This window comes from Thunnus maccoyii, chromosome 8 (assembly GCF_910596095.1).
Source record: "Thunnus maccoyii chromosome 8, fThuMac1.1, whole genome shotgun sequence".
Taxonomy (NCBI): Eukaryota; Metazoa; Chordata; class Actinopteri; order Scombriformes; family Scombridae; genus Thunnus; species Thunnus maccoyii.
The window spans coordinates 33,879,101-33,902,500 of NC_056540.1; the positions used below are offsets into that span (position 1 = coordinate 33,879,101).

At 42.9% G+C, this 23,400-nt stretch overlaps 1 protein-coding gene across 2 annotated transcripts in view; it reads left to right on the forward strand.

Moving 5' to 3' along the window:
* Positions 1-23,400, forward strand: part of LOC121901539 (transcription factor COE3-like) — a 166,850-nt gene that overhangs the window by 121,891 nt on the left and 21,559 nt on the right. For both annotated transcript variants that reach the window (XM_042418384.1, XM_042418383.1), the window contains exon 11: positions 14,394-14,482. In XM_042418384.1, coding sequence (XP_042274318.1) covers positions 14,394-14,482 — 89 coding nt within the window. The remainder of the gene's footprint in view (positions 1-14,393; positions 14,483-23,400) is intronic.

The following is a 23,400-nucleotide window of genomic DNA, read 5'->3' on the forward strand; positions in this document are numbered from 1 at the left end:
TTCTGGGTTGATACCATCTGTTACACAGATTTGGTGCAAAATTAAACCATTTTTGACCACTTGAGAATTGATAAAAATGGTCAGAAATCCCTCCAGAATACCACATTAACACACCAGGGCCTTGAGGAACATCCTAGAAAAACTGATGTAGTGATTTGGTATCAAAAACTTTTGACATTTTGAGATTTCTGTAAGAATTGCATTTTTCAGCGATTGGCGAGCACTTCTGTTCTGGAAATGACTCAGAAACCCTTTATTGTCTGTATACCCAGGGAAGCCAAACATCCTCTGAACACCATCGGTCTGCAGTTTGTGGTTGTAAAGTTTCATGAGGCTGTGATTATCCTCGAGGTCACTATAGGTCATTTTATACAGTGAGGTCAAGTTTCAAAAAATGGTCTCACTACAATGAAATGGCTACTGTGGGGACTGACATCATCACACATGAATACAATTAGACTCATTGAATCCACAACAGTCTCAGCTTTCCAGTCAGACCCAATTTATGCAATTCCAAGACTGTTTATGGATCCCAGTATGCAGAAATACTCAAACACATTTATACCGCATGCAAAAAAACTGCATGTTTTTGCCCGAAACTGCATGGGATGAGCATAAAGTGGGCGTGTCTGTAAACCAATAGAACCCATTTTCATTCAGATATCTTGAGGTGAAAGGTCAAGGGACCCCTCTGAAAATGGCCGTGCCAGTTTTTCCCTTCGCCAACATTAAGTGTAACTTCCTGACAAGCTAACATGCCTCGGTTGGTTCCAGCGGACGCCTCGGGTCATCTAGTATCATGTAATACCAGAGTCTTCACTCTGAGCCCGCTACAGCCTCTGAAAGACAGATGTCGGCTGAGGATGCCGGCGTCCTTGTGGAGTTTAAGAGGTTAAAACTCTGAGAGTTTCTCTCTTCCTCCAACTCCAACGGCTTGAAGCCACAGTGGAGGTGCAGCTGAAGGTGAAGTGACGAGCAGTAACATCCGAGTGTTTCCCATGTTTCCCGTCTCTCTTCCTCTCTGGAGCTTAAAGCAGCTTCAGGATCTGATCCTGCGGCTTCGCTCTGAAAAAATTGGCCAAAGGCAAGAAACACTGAGCAGAATGACAAGAAGCCTGAGAGGAGAATTAAACAGATTCCTCCTGCAGCTGAGACACGTCTGCGCTGCAAACAGATCAGAGCTTCCTAATGTACAGATACAGTACTTTTACTCTTTTTCTTCCACTTTCTCATCCTATTAAAACACACTGTTCTGCTGCCTCTCCGAGCACATAGTTTCACTTCTTTATGTCCAAGTTTGGAAATATCTCAATGAAACGTCTGAAGCTTTTTGTGTGTTGTTTTGCAGCTCTGCACTTTTGTAGTTTTTCTTTTTGTTTTGTAGTTTTTTAACCTTTTTGTTCTTCTGATTGGTTGTATCCTGTGCAGCTCTGTGGGTTTGTCTTGTTGTTGTTTGCTTCTGTAGTTTTATGTCGTTTTTGTTCTGCAGGTTTGTAGTTTTGTAGTTTTTTTGGTTGTGCAGGTTTGGAGTTTTTGGTTGTTCTGGTTTCATCACCTCTCCTCTCCTCAGCGGTGCTGCTGGGTCCACATCGCCGGCCTCAGAGCTTGTAATGCACGGATCAATGCGGCCTGCGGGGGGAAGGCGGCGGGGGGGGGGGGGGGTGATGTTGTGGGATCGATGGGTGCTGAGTTATTGCGGCGCTCCGCCACTGATTTTTAGAGAGCTGTGTTTTCCCAGGAAAGTCAATACCTCCAGGCTCCTCTCATTAATTTCAACCCCCAACACCTCCCCCCCCCCTCCTGCAGCTGCACCTGGGGATCTGCAGCCCTGGAGAGGGGGAGCAGGGGGGGGAGGAGGAGGAGGAGGTGAGGGGGGTACTGGAGGAGGAGGGGTGGAAAGAGAAACTGAGATGATGAAGTCAGAGATTCAGGCGACACGAGGAGGAGGAGGAGGAGGAGGAGGAAGAGGAGATGAATAAAATGATGGAGAAAAAGAAAGAAGAGTTTCAGAGGAGAGAAGAAGAGCAAGGAGGAGGAAGGATGATGTGGTTCCTGCTTTAGAAAACAGTCAGAAGGGAGAATATTGATTCCTAATATGGAGATCATGTTTGCACCAGATTATTGATGTAGACTCTGTTTCTCCTCTAAAGAAAGAAAGAAAGTGTTCCCAGTCTGAGCCCACTGGTCTCAAACTGGAGCAGACAGCTGTTTGTTCCTGCTCCACTTCAAATAAATAATGTGCACAACATGAAACATAATTCCTGATAATTTACCATCGGTTGCAGCAGTGGTTCCCCTCGGGGTGGGGGGTGGGGGGGGTGTTGTCCTCGGGCAGGTCTCAACACGCCTGACCCCCCCCCCCTTCCAGCATGCACCTCACTGGGGCCTGCTGGGAGCTCAGGTGTGGCAGTTAGCTGTAGATGAAGACAGGTGACATCATATCTGAGAAACAGCCAAAAGTATGTGGACGGACGAGCGTGATGATGATGTAACAGACGGCTAGTTTACGTCCATTCAGCATTTACTCAAGTATTTTACATTTTACATTTCTACTCCACTACATTTATTTGACAGCTTTAGTTACTTTTCAGATGAAGATTTGACACAATGGATAATATAACAAGCTTTTAAAATACAACACATTGTTACAGATGAAACCAGTGGTTTCCAACCTTTTTGTCTTTTGACGTCTTACAAAAAGCAGTGTGTAGTCGGGGTCACATTTCACATGTCTATGAGTTGTTAACAGCTCCACCAAATAGTGATTTTTCCCTCTAAACTTCTCACATGCTTTCATTTCAATAAATGTTCAAATGATCCAATATTTCAGCAAAAATCAAAGATTAGAGAAAAAGTCCAAAAACTGAAAACAGATTTGTGTATCAGAACTTTGTTTTTTCTTCTTTCCTCTCCCATTAATCATCTCACGACCCCTCAGATTTATCTGCTGACCCTTTGGAGGGGCCCGACCCCTAGGTTGGGAACCACTGGACTAAACTAGCTAACTGTATATAAAGTAGTGTAAACTAGCTCCACCTCCAGCAGCTACAACAGTAACTGCTCTGCATCATGATGAAACAGGAAACACTTTTGTCTAAAAGTAAAGATTTATTCAGATTCATCTTTTCTCTCCTGTAACATCTTCAGACTCATGATGGACAGTTTTTTTAACTCTTCGTAGTGAGGAAGACTTTAGTTTCAGGGATTTTAATGCTTCAGTTGAAAGAAAGTAAAGATTTCTGAAAGAAAAGAGTTTTGCTGAAGCAGATAAGAAAATGTTTTTTCCACTTTCTGGTTTTAAATGACAACAGCAGGAGGAGCAAAGAGAGATGAAGCTTCATGGAGAGAAATATTCTTCATATACAGACTGACTGAACTAAAACAGTTCAGATTCAGAACTGTTGTAAAAACTGTTGTTTTTCCATCTTTCTCAGTTCTTTAACTGAAGTTATTATTTTCAGAGTTCCTGCATCAGGCTCTGTAGCTCTTAATGCACCTCTCTCTTCTTCATGTTGTGTTTTTCTGGTGCGTTGCAGCGTGGGTGTTCAGACCCCCGCTGGGACTGTCACTGAGATTAAGAAGCTCTACTAATAAATTCCACTTAAACACATAATTGTTTCACTAAAAGGACTAAATGTGGATTTAACATCTTCCTGTGGATAAAACAGTGACGTCATCATCCTCAGGCTCCCTGAATCTCCTCTCTCCCCTTTCACTGAGAGGTCAAAGGTCAGGGTCTTCCACATGCACAGCGTTCTTCAGCTGTTGAGAAGCAGGACATTTTCCCGCTCTGCTCTCTAGAACTCCAGGTCCAGGGGTTGAGGTCCAGATTGACAGGCCTGCTGCAGGATCCAGGACTGACCTGGAATGATGCAGTGGTACCCTCAGAGCTCTCTCTGTGGTTGTAGATCTGTCACTGTTTCACTTCCTGTCTGCTTGTTTGAACCTGTGAGACTCAGTTTGATCCAAACCTGCAACTGGCTGCGTATTCCAGGTCTGAAAGGGAATCATTGCCTGGAATTTCCAAATAAATAAATAAGACCTGGAAGTGTTTTTCAGTGATTCCAGTGTGGCTGTCAGGTTGTCACGGTGACTCTTCCTCTTGCTCAGGTTGTAGATCTGTTTGTAGTGAATCAGCTCAGAGGTAAAACTCGCCGTCGTTCCGGGTTCGAACCTGCAGAACAACTTTATTATTATAAGTGAAGAAGAGAAGCAGTTTGGAGCCGTCACACATGTTGGAAGTAGGTGAAGTTGTGGCAGAATTCCCGACTCCGAGATTATTTTTGACCAAACTTGAGTCTGCGGGTCCCAACAGAGACTAATAAAGATTCTAGAAAACTAAAACTAACTGGACTTTGTCCAGGTAACCTCATCAGACCTGGAATAGTCTCCGTGATTCCAAGAAAGGTTATTTGGAAAAAGCCGGGGTGTTTCTGGCTCTAGGTGTCAGCTTGTCACAGTGATATACTGTAGTGAACCTCTGAACAGGCGTCTTTCAGAGAACGCCACCAACACCCCTCAGAGCCCCTTCTTTCTTTGGACCAGATCCGTCTTCTGTTGAAGAGAATCAGATCGGAGCTGAAACTGATATTTGCTGCCATTTCCTTGGAAAAAAACCCACAATTCTTGTAAACGTAGTCGAGGTCTGAACCGGTGAATCTGGGTCTCATGTTGCACTGACAGATGAGATTTGTCTTCTGTTAAAGAATCGAGCAAAAAATGTGTGTTTTGTGATGTGATTCATGGTCCAAGCTGTGAATCCAGGACTTAGTCTGTGCCGACACTGTGTGGTTTTATTTATATCGTATATATTTATCATTTGTGCACGAAGCAGAAGCTGCAGCAACATCAGCACACTGTTGACAGTTTAAGTAAAGTTTTATTCAAACAAAGACGAGCAACATCCTGAGCTGCCAGACAGTCAGTCAGATTGATCGATCGGTGACCTCGAACGACAAACCGATCCGACAGAAATTCACCTGAATCAGTCATCGAGAGAATCCCAGAGTTTTCCATCAGCGATTCCAAAGGGAAGTTGTTTGGAAAAAGCCGGAGCGTTGCCTGGCTCAGGTTGTCATGGTGACGTACTGCTGCACCTCTGCTCGGCTCAGGCGTCTTTTTTTTTTTTTTTTATAAAAACTCCAGCAGCTCGTAGCTCCTATCAGCACCGCTGGAAATACAATGAAGCACTTTGTACGTTTTGTTCTCACACACACACACACACTAACACACACACACACACACACACACACACACACACACACACACACACACACACACACACACACACACACACACGGATCACACATGGAAAGCATTAGCAGACTGTTCCATGAGGGTCTGCTAAAGGTCTTGTGAACATGTAACCAAGAGGCGAAAGTTAAACCTCGAATCTGAGCCGCTGTAAAGTTTTTTTTTTTTGAGGGGGGGGGATGGGGGGGGGAGGATGCCAAGAGGAAGAGGAGTTATCTTTCCTCTCACTCTTCGTTCCCCGTTTGTCCTCTCAACACGTTCGAAGCACCCGAACACTAATTGACTTCTGAATTTTTATTGTTTAATTACTGTCACTGTAACACATGGAGGTAATTATCAGTAACGCGGCTGCGGATCAGTTTACACCTACAGTCACACACAGAGAGAGAGAGAGAAACAAAGAGAGCAGCAACACAACGCTGTTTTATTACTGGGGTTCGTCCATCAGGGCGTCGGCTTTCAGAAGCACAAAAAACAAAACGTCTCAGTTTTCAGGTAGATTTCCAGACGTGGCAGATGTTTCCATGTCACGAGAAATATTTCCTTCAGATGAGTCATTTGTGTGCTCGGTGTGTTCTCATGTACTTTTCCTCCTTTTTTTACTCATTTGTGTCTTGAAATTAAATGAATTAATTCCCTCAGATTAGCAGCATCCATCTGTCCCTCCGTATTCTTCACTTTTAATAACAATATTTGACTCTCAGCCAAGTGTGAGAAGCAAACGACACGCTGAGATCTTTCATTGATGACTGAGATCAGATCTAATCACTTAATATAAAAACAATAAGAAAAACATACAGAAGGACTGTAGAGTTAAGATGCAGCTTGTTATTAATAATTTAAATAATAAAGCAGCTTTCATTAAGTGTGTTTGAGTAGCTTTAAAGGTGCTCTATAAATAAAATGAATCATTATTATTATTATTATTATTATACATGAAATGTAACTTAACAGTTTCAACAGTTAAAATAATAAAATACATTTTTAAAACTGGAGTGAAAACACTTTAAATTCCTTATTTATCGTTTCTAATCAGTATATAAACAGTTAATTAATGATTATTAATACACTATAATGTATAAGGACATTTTTATGTGTTTATTAATGTACAGTATTTATTATAATTTTTACTATATTGTCATTAATTATCTGTTTGTATCTGTTGACTTAAAGTAAACTGTTACTGAGGTAAAACTTAAGTATTAAAGCCCTCAGTATCGTCTCACAGGGAGCCGTCACGTATCCTGACAGACGAAACTCAGGGCTGAAAAACATTTATGATTTAAACAACTTAAAAGACTCTGAAATGTGTTTAATTATGAGTTTTATTCTTTTGTGTGACATTAAAAGTGGGATTTAATATATATATATATATATGTATAAAGTATTATATTATCATGTTATAATCATGTTTTAACTGTTATTGATGATGATTATAATTATATTACAATAGAAAACAAATTTACATTATGACAATGTAAATCAATTTGAGTCATTATAAATAAATAAATACTTGTAAAAGATTGAATAAAGACATTTAGATAAAAATAAATACACATAACAAATATTTTTAAGCCGAGAATAATAATAAGATAATAAATAAATAATCCTGGTCGACATTTTCACGCTGCGTCTTTTCACTTCTTAATATCCGAGAGTCAAAACATCTCGTCATCGGAGACGCTGATGTTGAAACATCACATCTGTCGGTGTTATTTATGTTTTTTAAGTTTTATTAGCTGTGATTTAAACTCTTCACACCTGCTGCAGACCCACCGCTTCACTTCAACAACACGTCAGACTGCTGGCAGCATCGAGGACGAAGTGAGGAGAGATTCAAAGACACTTGATCAATCAATGGAGTCACTAACACCTCCCCCCCCCCACCTCCCCCTCCTCCCTACATCCCCCCCCTCACACACATCCCCCCCCCCCACCGCCTCTCGCCTCGGCTGCAATCGATGCTCATAGAAATTTCATGAACTTTAAACTGTGATTGACAGGCGGCTCCGGCCCCAGACCCTGTAAAAGTGTTGGGAGGAGGGGGGGGGGGGGGGGGGGGGGGGGGGGGGGGAGGGGGGGGGGGGGGGGGGGGTCAGCGAGGAAGATGAAGAAGATGCTCTTAAAACCTTTTAATTAAGAAAAAATAGCGAGTTTTTCTACTTGACCCTCGTTGACCCTGAAAACCGTCCACCTGACGCCGGCGGAGCTGAAACGTGTCGTCGTCTTTCAGCCACTTAACGCTTATCACACACGCCGCCGATGAAACGACACCAGTGGTTTCTTCTTCTCCTTCTTCTCCTTCTTCTTCTCCTTCTTCTTCTCCTTCTTTGATCTCGGCTCTTGTCTTGTCTTTTAATAGACAGCAGAAGTGTGCTCTCCGCCGGGGGAATTCCTGGATTCTCAGCAGAGACGCACCACATTTCATATATCAAAGAGCACAGCGGCGCCACTCCACTTTAGGGAACAGGGACTTGTGGAACTAATGTCGGGTAATTAGCTGTTTCTGCGGGGGCATTTTTTCGGCCGCGACTCCAGAAAATAATAACTTCTCAGGTGAGGGGGGGGGGCCTATTTCTTTGAGGCGCTCCTCTCCTGCGCTGCCCTGCTGCCCTGCTGCTCATCACCAGGAGGTAATTATTCGCTGATTAACATGCGGATGTTGGGTCTAATCACAGAGCGCGGCGCAGCTCCCTCGGAGGAGGAGGAGGAAGCAGAAGGGGAGTGGGTGTTCTTCTGTCACTCGAGTCCCAGACAGGCGAGGTGTTCATCTGGGTTACGGAGCGAGAGCGAGCGAGGAGAGAGAGACGTGTCGCTCCCCCAGACGAGCCGAGAGGACGGAGAACATGTTCGGTATCTGAGAGAAGACCTGGCAGGTGTCTGATCAGTCCGATCGCTGAATCTGCCTTCATGTGTGGTCACGAGGAGCTGCAGAAGCTTCACGCAGGAGTCACGCAGTCTGTCTGAACAGAAGAAGAAGAAGCTGATAGAAAGCTTCACTCATATGAGTTCCTTTAGTTTTCTTCTTGTTAATAAATCAGTTGATCCAAAGGAAGTTTGATTTCAGAAGGAGAAAATAAACACACTTCTTCTTCTTGTGCAAAAAAATGAAAATGCTGCATAATTAATGAGCTATTTTAAAATGTATTTTGTATTTAACCTGCAGGAAAACCAGACAAACAACATAAAACAGCAAATATTACTCAGATAATATAATCATATACATCATAGAAACCAAAAGAACAACCCACCAACCATCAGATAACTAAAATACAACAAACAGGAGAGAAGAAGAAGAGAACTGAAACTAGTCCCCCGTTTGTTTGTTTGTTTGTTTGTTTGTTAAAAACGACTTCGACCAGCTGTTATATTATATATATTATATATTAGGTGGTTTTAAAGATCACAGACAGTAGAAAGACTCACATGTTGTTTGAGTTTGGTTTCAGGTAATCAGCTGGAATGAAGGTATAAGAAACATCTTGTTGTTGTTGTTGTTTGTGTTGTTTGTGTGTGTGCGTCTCCTCTCCGTGACGACCGGGTGATGAATTGAGAGTGGTAGATCAATAAGCCGGTGAGAGGATGCATCCAGGGTGTTATGGCTGCTTGTCAACAGGCCTCGGCCCCCGCTGACGCCAGTTGGCCACTTGACAAGCAGCAAAACAAATCAGCTCGTCCACTTAAGGCTCAGCATGTTGTGCATCTGTCAGCCCCCCCCCCCCCTTACCCCGCCACCCCCACAAATGGAGGAAGTGAGGAATCATCAGCGGCGGCGATCCGAAAGGCAGCAAGGCCAAACGCCGCTCTGACCTGCATCAATCATGCAGCCGGGGGGGGGAGATGGGAAATTGCGGCACATGTTGCTCTGGGATGGAGGAGCATCTTGAAATCGGCGGCGGCGTGTCGGGGGAGCCGCCACTCAGCGGCGTGTTTCATCTGGAATATGGAGTCTATTTGAAATGATAAGTGTAATACAGGAGGAAACCACGCAGAGCTGCTGCACAGAAAGTCTATCAGCTCATCGGGGACACGACGGCGCCTTCCACCGCCGCCGCCGCCGCCGCCGCCACAGAGCAAAAAACAAAAAAAAGGTAAAGGTGAGCAGGGATCCCCAAAGTGCAGATTTCATCTCCGGCTGGTAAATATGTACAAACCAGCAGCGTAGAAAAATAGATTCCCACTCGGCGCCGCTGAGAACCAGCAAATGAAAAATAGCGAGAGATAAATAAATGTAAACAGTTGTGAGGAGGAGGATGTAAACAGAAGCTTAGTGGGTGTATACATGCTCCTCTGAAGCATGGAGGCCGCGTGCACTACTGTGGGAGCCGGATCTGAGCGGGGTAATGAGCCTGCAGAGATGTTCCCGTAATCCACCGTCCTCACTCCACAGCGCTGATCCTCTGATCCTGTTATCAGCCGGCATCTGCAGCACCGACCGCCAAATTATCACAGAGAGAGGAAGAGGAAGAGGAGAGTTCAGCCGCTCTTTATCTCCGATTCTCCTCCTCAGACCCCTGCAGGCTTTTTACATCAATCTGATGTCAGTTTAACATCTTGTCATGTCTGAATAAACATGAACGACCTTCCTCAGTGGAGCTGAGATGACGAGTAAAGACAGAAACGTTTTAAAAAGAGAAACAAACACGCAGGTGAGACGGAGACGATTTATTATAGAAAGACACAAACGTAAGAAAAGAGTCGATACGAGAGGAAGAGGCTGTCCTGTGCACAAATGTTCATATTGTCACGAGTCCAAACTAAGAATAAACACTTCTTCTTCTTCTTCTCTCCGTCCAAACGTCGTCCAGAGTGTGTGAATGTGAAAACATCTGCTTGGTGTCGTAGTGTCGACGAGGGAAATGGAGCTTTGTAGAAACTAGGGATGTGCAGAGTATTTGTATTTGTATTTGTTGAAAAAAATCCTGTTTTTGTTTTTATTACGCTTTTAATTTTAGAATATTAAAGTGTTACAATAAGTGTTCTCTTGGGAGCGCTTCACTTGTGTCAGTAGTTCAGTTTTATCTCTGGGGAACACCCCCAACTCCAGGACTGATGTCCAAATAAGGAAATGTGCGTCACACAGCAGGTGGATGTGACTCCCCTCGTTGAGACCTGCTGATAGACGTAACAGTGAGATAGTGATGTAACCGACCTGCACGCTGGTGTTTAACATGGTTTGTTTTTCTTCCTGAAAACAAATAATTTGTAAAATATTTGTACGAAACAAATATTCGTATTTGTGCTTGTGCAGAATAATGTATTTGTATTCAGGCACACCGCTAGTAGAAACGCTGTCATATCGCTGACAGAACAGATGGTGGCAACAGGAAGAAGAAGAAACACGACAACAACAATGGCGGACGGCGTCATGCGAGTGTTGTTCTCTTTATTTTCTACGTAGATAAACGTAGTCATCGACCACCTTTATCTGCTCAAACTGTCAGAATCTGCTGCAATAAACTAAACGGAAACAGTACAACGGTTCTTCTTCGTTGGTTTTCTCTGGTTGACCTGCTCGTCTGTCCTCCGCACATGCTCAGTAGGAGGAGAATGACCTGATTCGGTGTTGTTAATGGAGACTTCGTGTTCGATTTGAAGCTTAAACTTAATTGATAACATCATAACGTAAAAGTTGAAGAAGCTGGAGGATGATGTGGTGTTAGCAATTAGTCAATTAGCTCTAAAATAATTAATTTCCTGGCGATCAATAACGGTTGATGTCAGGGAGACTAGGGGAGAATATTATGACGTGAAGACTCCTCTGATGTTTCCTCTGGTATCAGAATCATCGACTTTATTCCCTTTTAACCGTCATCTCTTCCTCTTATTTTATATTGCCTCCTGGTTTTAACTTTACTGTATGTAAAAGTATATTTTATGTGCTTTAAAGCTCCTTTTTTAAATCAAATTCAAATATTAATGACACACAGAGAAGCTGCAGATGTTTCTGCAGCTGCAGGAAGTGAACATGAGAATATTCACGGCTGAGCGATCCGACCTGCTGCCGCCGCCGCTCGCCGCTCGCCGCGTCTCCTCTGATGCTGCAAATCTGCCGTCAACAAATTAGTTTAACATGTAACCCTCCTCCCCTTTCTTCTTCCTCCTCTCCCCCTCCTCCTCCTCTCTCTCTTTCTCTCCTCAGTCACTTAGTCGCCTAATAGCAGAGTGCTCCGATCAGCAGGACGCCAACCAACCGTTTGATCACTTTCACAGCGAGCGCGGAGAGAGAGAGAGAGAGAGAGAGAGAGAAAGCAAACAGAGAGCGATAAATACTTGATTAAATATATAAGGAATCACCCTCCTCCTCCTCCTCCTCTCTTCTTCTTCTTCTTCTTCTTCTTCTTCTTCTTCTTCTCACCTCTGAATTATCTTCCTATCCTCCCTTTCTGATTCATGAAAAAACATCAGACAGCACAAAGACAGAAGAAAACGACGGCGGCGGCCTCCCCGAAGAGAGAGAAGAGAGAGAGAGAGAGAGAAAAATCAATACAAATTACGATGGAGAAAGTGGCACTGATGCCTGGAATTGCAGCATATGTTTACACTAAATCAGGCAATCTGTCTTCATATGGGCGGTGTAATGTGTGTGTGTGTGTGTGTGTGTGGGGGGGGGGGGGGGGTGTTGAGGAGGAGGGGAGGGGGGGGGGGGGGGGGGTCAGGGTTCGAGCTGCCAGCCGCTGCTCTCCAATTACTCGAGCTCTTTGCAGGGAGGCAGCCGGTATCGATTGGCTGGGAGGAGCGCGGAGCCCTGCAGGCAGCCAATCGGGCGCTGAGGTCAAAGTGCGGCAAGATTTTAATAAGAGGAAGTAATGGGCTTAATTTCTACAGCAGGAGGAGGGAGGAGGAGGGGGGGGTGGACTGTCCAGAGGTTCATTAAAAGCTGCCGTCTTTGTTTCTTTCTCCATCTGTGAGCTTCTTCTTCTTCTTCTTCTTCTTCTTCTTCTTCTTCTTCTTCTCTGATGACATGATGCACAAACACACAGAATGAGACGTAGAAAAGGAGCTCGTCGTTCCGTCTTTGAAACCACTTCTACTAAACTGCAGCTGATTTAACAGGAGAGTCTTAAAGATGAATAACATTCATGGACTCATCTCAGCTGCTCATATACGATGATGTGATGATGTGATGATGTGATGATGTGTGAGGAATCTATCAGCTGTGGTTAAAGAGGCTCTTGTATATATAAAGTATCATCATGACGTGACTGCAGAAGACCTTCAGTTTGCTTCTCAGGTGTTTTTAAAACTATTCAAATAAACTCTACAGCATCATGTGACACCTTCTGTCATCACAGACTGATCCAGATGTGTCAGATGTTAAAAGAACAACTGCATGAAGTGAAAAAGTACAAATATATACTATAAGTGTTCTGGTGTATTAATCCTTCATCCTGTTCTGGCTGCAGCTCTCTCTCTCTCTCTCTCTCTCTCTCTCTCTCTCTCTCTCTCTCTCTCTCTCTCTCTCTCTCTCTCTCTCTCTCTGGGTCTAAATGGGTTTTTTTATTCAATTGCAGCATTTCCCATAGTGCCTTTCACTTCTTTTATAAGTTGGGATGTATGTACGCGGCGTCGAGAGGCAATCCAGTTTGGGATTCGCCGCTGATTGCCGCGTGTGTCGTCCCGACGCATTATCTCCATTCAGCCTCCGCTGCTCTGCGTCCCCCCCCCCCCCCCCCCCCCCCCCCCCCCCCCCCCTCCAAAAAAAGTCTCTTTGGGATCCGACAATGAATCCCTCTTTCATAATAGATTCACGCCGCGCTGCTCTCTGCTTCCTCTCAGGGAGAGGCGGGGAAGGCAAGAAATCCAACATGGCAGCCTCTGCGGCGAGGGCCACGTCCCTCAGCGCTCTGTCACCCTTCAGATATCGTCCCCCCCCTCCCCCCCTCTCCGCCCCCCCAGCCGCAGCCCCTGAAAGCCCCCTTTTCTCCTCCGCCGCCGCTTGAAACGGCCTCCGACAAATTTGATTTAGCAGCTCGCGGCCGCCCCGTTCCCCGGGAAAGAAAACAAATATTGTTATATTGGTAATAACATCTATTTGCAGCGCTCACGACAAACGGCGGCGGGGCCCTTTGAAGGAGACCCCTCTGCGCTGCCGGATAGCTGCCTTATTCTTATTCATGAAAGCCGCGGTTATGCATATTAGCGCAAACTAGCTATTCTACTCACCGGCATTTGGTGTGTCAATCATCCTTACAGAATACAAGAGCCAACGGTGACAAAAGCGGAGTGGGCAAGATCGGCTGACAAATTGTCCCCAAAGTCAAATTTGACAGCCTTTTATGATTAATGGGCTTGATTATGGAGAAGTATCTCCCCGAACTCATTTCCGGGTGTTTCTCCAGCTCTGCGTATGGAGGAGGAAGGAGGAGGAGGAGGAGGAGGAGGAGGAGGAGGAGGAGGAAGGGGGGGGGGGTAGATTGTTTGCGGAGCTGAATGAGTGGATGGGAAAAGAAAAAGAAAAAGAGGGGAGGTTGAATTGAATTAGTGGTGAAGAGGCAGAGCGAGGAGGACAGGTGGAGTGTGAGGTCTCACACTTAATAAACAGCAGGGAGATAAGAGAGAGAGAGAGAGAGAGAAAGAGAGATCAACTGACACTGACTCTCTCTCTCTCTGTTAGTGTTCGCTGTTAATAAGAACCAACAGACTGAAGATCACTGAGAGGTCGGACATGTTTTCACCTGCAGTGGAATAAAACCACTCGATGCTCCTCTCATATGAAGTCAAAGGTTTCTGATGATGATCGATCAGCTGATCAGCTGATATCTGCTCTCATGCTAACAGCTAAATACTCTAATCTGAACTACAAACAGTCCATATCATTAATAATCACACAGATATGTTTATCTCCTTGTAACCTTTCTTCTCTTATAGATACACAATCTGCATCAGAATCCTCCTCATGTTTGTTTATTATGAGACAATAATGTACTTTGTGTGTATTTGAGGCACAATGTGGGAAAAAAAACTAAGCTTTAAGGTGTAAATTAGGGTTTCAGAGGTTGGTGATTCTTTCAGTTTCCTTCAGCCTTTGAGCAAGGCATCACTTCCTGCCTGCAGCGGTGTCGCTGCTGTTTCCCTCCTTTCATTCAGACCGTCGTTCTAACCGCCGTTCTCTCTCTCTCTCTCTGTTCCTCCCGCAGCCTTGAACGAGCCCACCATCGACTACGGCTTCCAGAGGCTACAGAAGGTCATCCCTCGCCACCCCGGGGACCCCGAGAGGTTACCTAAGGTCAGTGGAGACGCTGCGGCGTCCTCAGGTCAAGGTCAAAGGTCAGATTCATGACCCGGGAAGTGAAGTTTGTTTAGTGGGGCAGGTACGGGCCGTCAGTCAGAGCTGCAGTTTGAGTCTTTAATCAGGTTTTACAGCCACATTAACGGCTGATTTCAAGCTGAAGTGGCTGTTTGTCCCTCTGTGGACGCCGTAGACCACCTGCACCGCATGAATTATAAGGCTGCTTGTATATTTAATGCAGCTCAGGACCAAAGTTGAGTTGCCTGATTGGATTTGTTGGTTCTGCTCGGTACACTCTTGGCATCGCCGGCCGTCTTTGCTGCCAGCAGGCAGATTGTTCCTGATCCTTCAAACAGGAAACAGCTGTTTATGGGAGCAAATCCTGCCGTTTTGTTTCCCCTCGACTGGCGAGGAGGAAGGTTTGGATGGCGGCGAGTCGCTGGCTGAGAGGCAGAGAAGGAAGCTGTGATGTTAGAGGTCAGGACGGTGCAGGTTTGTCAGAGTTTGGCTTTTCTTTGAGATGCAAGAAAACAAGTTTATTCCAGTAAATGTGAGTTTACTGAGATAACAACATAAAAACTGGCATTTGATCAATATACCTTATTGATGATGTAAATATCAGATACAGCAGCTTTCTCTTTGATCTCAGCTGAAGGACTAAAACCTGGCAGGACGTTTCATCGTCTCTGCAGGTTTTATCTTTTTTTATCACCTGAACCTGAACGTTTCCTTCAGTTTCTAATGAGGAAACATTCAGGAGAGAAAAACGTTCAGAGTTCACAAGTTCAGGTGTGAAGATGCAAAAAAACAACATTTAAATTAAACCAAACATTCATGCAAAGTTATGAAAAGTGATTTATCTGATGTTTGACATGTTTTTCTAATAATACTTCTAATAATTTGATAAGTCTTTATTAATCTACAGTAACTTTTATCATGTTAACTAAATTCTAACTTCTTGTTAATTGAACTTTATGTTTATTGCTGGAGTTTCTCAGCCGTAGTTTTCACTATATTGACAGTTTTTGTCTCATAACTTTGGAGGTTTAGTCTCATGAAGAGCAGTTTACTGTCTCTAACTGGTGCTTACAGATGACATCATCATACCGTCATCAACCATCAGCTTCAACCACAGCCAGTTTATTACTGTTGTCAAGGCAACATGTTTGTTTGTTTGTTTTATTCATTATTTATTCATGTTGATGTTTTATTCATTATTTATTCTGTTTTATTCATTCAAGAATTAAACAGATTTAAGGCTTTATGATTCATTTCATTATCCAGTTGATTATTTTCTGGTTTAATTGATTAGTTGTTTAAAAATGTTGATCAATGTTTCACAAAGACAACATCATCAAATGTCTTCAGTTTACTGTCAGAGAGACTAAAAAAAACAGAAAAATATTCACATTTAAGAAGCTGAATCAGAGAATTTGGACATTTTATTCTTAAAGAATGACTCAAATCAATGAATTAATCATGAGAATAGTTTAGTGGTTGCAGCTTTAAATTGTGTGATAAACCAGTTTCAGGTTGTATCTGAGGGCAGCAGCTTATTTTAATGACTCATAACCTATAATCTGAAGTAAATATCTTGTGTTACAATATAAGATTAGAAATGTAATTTATATCTTAGATGGCGTCTGATGTTCTGAGGTCGTATTTATCAGGATTTACATTGTTCTTTCATGTTTTAGGGCCATATTTGGTCCACAGACCGCTGTTTGCTCACCGCTGCTGTATTGAAATAAAAGAGATCAGCTGATCACATTTAAACATGTGTTAAACAGCAGCAGCTGATCTGCAGCTCCTGTAGAATTTATTATTCTCTTAATTCTTGTTCTTGTCGTGTTATTTTATTCTTTTATTTCTGCTGCGACGAATAAATTTCCCTCTGAGGATTAATAAAGCAGCTACAAGCTAAAAAAAAAAAATGCAGGAATGCTCCTTTAAGATTTGTGTAGAAAAACATCAGGAGTGAAATCTGCTTAAAAAAAACCACAAAACAAGATCCTGGTTTCAATATTTACCCACAGAAAGACATTAGTATGCACACACACACACACACACACACACACACGCACACACACACACACACACACACACACGCACGCACGCACGCACGCACGCACGCACACACACACACACACACACACACACACGCACACGTGCACGCGGCCGTCAGGTGCCCTGGTTAGTATGAAGAGATTATTTTGGCCGCTGCAGGCCTGCGAGGCTAACTGAAGCAGATTCTTTGAGGCAGCGAGCGGCGGCGGCGGGCGGCGAGCGTCAGATGGGCTCTGACACTCGAAAGCAGCTGCCAAATTGAAACCATTTATCAAAATCTGACATCGGAGATCCAGTCACCAAAAAAGCAGTTTATTTGTAAATTGATACTAATAGTGAGCATACATTGTCTGGCCCCTTTGATGGCCTGATTTGCAGCCAGAGTGGAACGTCAAACACCCTCCACCTCCCGCTCTGCTTCCTGTCGGCCATTTAAATATTTATTTATTCAGGAGAAAACTCAATAAGAACACAGAGGGGGTTTTTTTTTTCTCCTCTCAGACGTTTTCGACAGCGAGAGGAGAAGCTTTTGTGTCGTAGCCGGTGAGGTGGCAGGACGGCGTGTATCATGTGACCGCGCTGTGATGGGTTAACTCGGCTTGTCACTTCTCTTTTGTTTTCACCTGCCGCCGCCGCCGCCGCCGCCGCAGAGGACAGCAGCAGAGGATGGAGAGAGATGTTTTTGGACGGCAAGCTTTTTTTGTTTTGTTTTTTTTTTCGACAGGCGGCGCCTGAGCAGATTGATTTGTTGTTGGGCGCCATGTGATCACCTAAACAAAACCTGGTGACAACATGGCAACCAGGAGAAAAACCACTCAGCTGATTTCATCTGAAAGATGGAAACTGGTCTGGAATTACCTGAGAGATACGTCCAGGACAGAGTTAGCCTAGCCTAGCCTAGCTTAGCTCAGAGGAGCCTGTTAGCATGTAGCTTCATCAAAAGCAGTGACGGAAAGTAACTGAGTACATTTACTAAAGTACAGTTTTGAGGTACTTGTACTTTACTTGAGTATTTCCATGTGATGCTACTTTATACTTTCTACTCCACTACATTTATTTAACAGCTTTAGTGACTTTTCAAACAGATTTGTGTATCAGAACTTTGTTTTTTCTTCTTTCCTCTCCCATTAATCATCTCACCACCCCTCAGATTTATCTGCTGACCCTTTGGAGGGGCCCGACCCCTAGGTTGGGAACCACTGGACTAAACTAGCTAACTGTATATAAAGTAGTGTAAACTAGCTCCACCTCCAGCAGCTACAACAGTAACATGCTGCTCTAACACTGATGCTTCACTATTAATAATCTAATGATGTCATATATAATAATATATCAGTCAGAGGGACCAAACCACTACTTTTACTGCAATACTTTAACTACATCAAGCTCATAATACTTATGTACTTTTACTGCAATACTTTAACTACATCAAGCTCATAATACTTATGTACTTTTACTGCAATACTTTAACTACATCAAGCTCATAATACTTATGTACTTTTACTGCATCGCTGTACTACATCACATTTATACTTAATGACAGTAGTTGAGTAAATGTACCTAGTTTCTTCCTGTAAGTCAGTCATGTGACGGGTTCAGCTGCTCGTGTCCTCTTTGTGTCTGCTGGACGGACTCTGAGGTGTCCGCTTGCAGCCGAGCCAGACTGGAAATGAAATTAGAGGTCTGAACCTGATCCAGGAGAAACCCCAGAGGTCAGCAGTGACCAGTTGGCCTCGCAGACTGTCAGACTGTCAGACATCATCCTGCAGCTCTGAAATAACACAGAAACGCTTCACATTCACCTGAAAGTGAAGGAGGAGGTTTGTTTTAGGGGCTGCAGTGATTAAGCAATTAATCAGTTATCATTTTTCCAGCCTCTTGAATGAGAGAATCTGCTGCTCTTCGTTTTCTTAAACATTGTAATAAACTGAAGATCTTGAAGTTTTAGACAGTTTGTTGGACAACAACATGACATCACCAGGCTGTAGGGAAGTGTGACGAGACTTTTCTGATGTTTTATTAGAGCAAGTGACTAATAAATAATAAAAATAATCATTAGTTGCAGCCCTGATTTGTTGAAATAAAGACAGTAAGTAATTGAAACAGTTAATCATGGATGTGAGAGGCGGCTGAGGAGCAGAGGAGCGTTTACAGCTTTACTTCGGCCTTTTTGAGGATCAGATTTAGTTAAATTGTTTGATGATTATTCTGCTTTAATCTGCATATGACAAGTTTAAAGATCTTTGAAGGTATAAATTAAAGGGTTGTGTTTCCCAGTTCAACATCCTGAACTGGAAATAATGTGGATTTCTGGAAGAAAAGGGACGTTCAGTTGTAGAAAACAAACCAACCTTTAGAGACAAAACTGTAAAACAAACAACTGATGCTAAAATTAACAGCAGAAATTAAACTCGAGTGTTTTTTTTTGTGTATTTGTGAAGCGTTAACTGGAGATTAAACATGTTTGACGCGCTGCACCTTTAGCTCTGATGGCTAACCCCCCCCCCCCCCCCCCCCCCCCACCTCCCCCGCCACCATCCTGACTCGCAGGGCGTCCGTCCGTTCAGGGATTATTAATTCCAGCTCACTTCATGAATGAGGAGAATTTCCTGCTCTTATTGAAAATAATGAGCAATATTCAATTCATGAGCTGAATTTCAATCCATTTCCTCTGAATGGAATTAACCCCACACCATGTCCCACATCATTAGAATAGCTCTGCCCCTGATAATCGCTAATCTGGAGATCCGGCGCGATGCGGCTCTCCTCCTCCTCCTCCTCCTCCTCCTCCTCCTCCTCCTCCTCCTCAGCAGCGCTCAGGTCCATCCATATTTTATAGAGATCAGCGGGGCGGCGGCGCTGGCGCAGGGCGGCTGTAGCTGCAGCTCTGCTCGGGGTGATTTATCATTGTTAAGGCCGCTGTCTGATGGCTTCTCCTCCAGGGTCACGCTGATCCCTGTTCGCCCCGCACCTCCTCAACCACAGAGCTGGCCCCCCGTAATTAAGCCCCTAGAAACCAATGGAAGAAAATAGAGGAAAGAGAAAAAAGGAGGAAAAAAAAGGGGAGAATATGTCAAGAGATGGACGGAAGAAGGGCAAGGGCATGAAGGCCGCGAGGGTGCAGCCTCCGAGAAATGTTTTTTTATTACCATTTTTTTTTTTTTTTTTTTACCTTTTTTGGGGGAAAAGATGCACGAGAGGAGAAGTGAGAGGTTGTTTGTTTAAGTTGAATCAGATTAAAACACAAAAACATGTCTGTTATTCAGCCATAAAATTCAAAATCCCTGTTTTAAATGATAGAGATCAGCCTTTAGCTTCAGATTATTGTCATTATTTTCATTTTATTTTGAAATCCAGCATCGTTTTTCTTTATTCTAATGCAGCTTTCAGGTGAAACCAAAACTTATAACAAAATAATGTTCTCATCAATTCATTTGAGCTTTTTCAACCTCAAGAACAATGTTTTTAAATTATAATAGAACTGAAGCTGAACATTTTATTATTCTTTATATCATATTTCAGTTTTTAGCAGTGAAAAGTAACTAAGTACATTTACTCAAGTTCTGTACTTAAATACAATTTTGAGGTACTTGTACTTTACTGGAGTATTCCCATGTGATGCTACTTTATACTTTCTACTCCACTACATTTATTTAACAGCTTTAGTGACTTTTCAAACAGATTTGTGTATCAGAACTTTGTTTTTTCTTCTTTCCTCTCCCATTAATCATCTCACCACCCCTCAGATTTATCTGCTGACCCTTTGGAGGGGCCCGACCCCTAGGTTGGGAACCACTGGACTAAACTAGCTAACTGTATATAAAGTAGTGTAAACTAGCTCCACCTCCAGCAGCTACAACAGTAACATGCTGCTCTAACACTGATGCTTCACTATTAATATCTAATGATGTCATATATAATAATATATCAGTCAGAGGGACCAAACCACTACTTTTACTGCAATACTTTAACTACATCAAGCTCATAATACTTATGTACTTTTACTGCAATACTTTAACTACATCAAGCTCATAATACTTATGTACTTTTACTGCAATACTTTAACTACATCAAGCTCATAATACTTATGTACTTTTACTGCAATACTTTAACTACATCAAGCTCATAATACTTATGTACTTTTACTGTAGTAGGATTCTTTTACTTGTAATGGAGTATTTTTACATTGTTGTATTGGTACTTTTACTGCAGTAAAGTATCTGAGTACTTCTTCCACCACAGTTTTTTTAAAGTTAGACTGCAGTGCTTCAGAGTTTCTTCTATAAAGTCTTTAAACATTAAATCCTGACTTTTATTCTCTAGTTTCGGTCAAATTCCAATAACACTGGATCCTACATTTCCCATAATGCACCTGGATAGTGTTTCTCATTAAAGCCTCCCTGCAGGTAAAACAGACACATCTCTCAAACTCTCAAACTGATGACATCACTGTGACATCATCAGGGCTATTTCCATCACTGAGGAAGACTAACCAGCATCTTCATGTGTAAAATCTGTGGAATGATCCTTTAAATTAAAAATTAAAATAAAAAACCATGTTGACAGAAAGTAAAACATGAAAGGTGTCAGAAGCAGACGCTTCATGTTCATCTAATCTGATCATCTGATTCTTCTGCTAAAGTTCAAGTCAAAGTAAAAATGAAAGAAGAATGTGAGGAAATTAAAAACACATTCCTGCAGTTTAGATAATTACTTTAAATTGGTCCAAATCCAACATTTTTAATATTTCTGTCTCCTCTTCTGTTACTTTAACAATAATTTAATACGACGTCTGTAAATATTTTCACAGCAAAAATAAATGAATCACGTCTCGACACCATCTGTGTTTTGATTTAGTAATTAATTTTAAGATTTTTTTTATTTTTTTTAGAGGCGTTTAAGGAATTAGAGCATCAGAATTAATTCATAAATCATAAACCTCAGTACTGAGTAGTACTGCAGTACTACTCTGAGGTACTTGTACTTTACTGGAGTATTTCCATGTGATGATACTTTATACTTCCTCTCCACTACATTTATTTAACAGCTTTAATTACTGACGATACTTTAACTACATAAAGCTCATAGTACTTATGTACTTTAACTGCATTACTTTAAGTATTAAGGAGCAGTTAAGGAGTATTTGTACTTTGCTGTATTGGTACTTTTAGTTACTTTTCACATGAAGATTAGACATGAAATAACATATTTTAATATTCTAACTGTTGTTTAAATTGTCTGCTCTTCTCTACATATACAACAGTATTTTCTTACTTTTACTTTTATCTGAATACTTCTTCCACCACCAGCATCCGACTTTTATACAATCAGAGCAGAGGTCAGAGGTCAAACATAAGACAGGTAGGAAAACATGGCGGCTGATGTTACAGATGAAATTTACACATCATTTATAGGAGATAATTACTCAAATGTAAAAATGAAGCAGCTACTTTTCTTCATTTAATGTGTGTTTTTGGAAAGAAGTGATTAAAAGTATTGGAGATAGTTGTTGCATTCATGCTAACAGCAGCTGGACCCGAACTACCTGACCTGGCAGAATCAGTGGAGATGAATCTGCGGTCACACTGACTCATAGAAATGTTTGTTTACTGCTTATTAATGTAAATAGAGAGAGAAACTGACAGTAAAGTAGTTGTACAGTAGTAGTGGAGCTTTAACATGTTCACATGGACACACAAACATACAAGCATCCACACACACCTACACATGTGCTGCAGGGAGACTCTCAGTGGGTTTAATCAACTCAACACTGAGGAGGAGGAGGAGGAGGAGGAGGAAGAAGAGGAAGAGGAGGAGGAGGAAGAGGAGCCAAAGTCATGAAATATTGGACAGTTTTACCTCTTCGGGCCTCAGACGGTTATTTATTTGGTGGAACAACTGGAACATCTGTAACCTGACGAGGAGCCACAGCTACACACACAGGACAAAAAGCTCAGGGATCTTTAATTTTTTGTACTTTCTGAGCTCAATCATATATTATTTAATGTAAAAATCATCTGAAAAGTAACTGAAGCTGTTAAATAAATGTAGTGGAGTAGAAAGTAGAAAGTAGCATCACATGGAAATACTCAAGTAAAGTACAAGTACCTCAAACTGTATTTAATTGCAGTACTTAGTTACTTTCTAACACCGTCTGTCTCTCACAACAACTTCACAGCAGACAGTGAAGTCATGTGACGCACCTGTCCTCCTTCAGCCAATCATAAACCAGATGTTGTGAGCACTCTGACATCATCAGATTGGAGGAGTTTTATATGTCCAATTATCCTCCTCCTCCTCCTCCTCCTCCTCCTCCTCCTCACCCCGAATCATCCATCTCCTCACAGCTGAAGGGAAACACCCAGAGACCCTCTTCTCCTCCATCTCCCTCCTCCTCTCCATCCTCCTCCTCCTCCCCCCTCCTCCTCCCCCCTCCTCGGAGGTGTGGGTCAGTGATAAGAGATGATGATGATAACCGGGAGCCAGTGCATTACCGTATCGATCGGGGCAGGCCTTTCAGCGCCGTTAAAGCGCCCGGCGCTCTGATTGCCGGCACTTGCGCTGACAGGAATCCGATGGCGCTGTGTGTGTGTGTGTGTGTGTGTGTGTGTGTGTGTGTGTGTGTGTGTGTGTGTGTGTGTGTGCGCAGGGTGTGGCTGAGCAGCTGATGTGTGTGTAATGGTGTGAATGGGGATGTGTAGCGGAGCAGCGTGGAGGCAATTAGGCGCTCTGACAGATAACAACACATCCAACAGCAGCAGCAGCAGCAGCAGCAGCTCAGAGGCCTGAAACTGGATCTGATGCATAAAAACACAGAAATCAACATCACTTTGTTCAGTGAGAGCAGG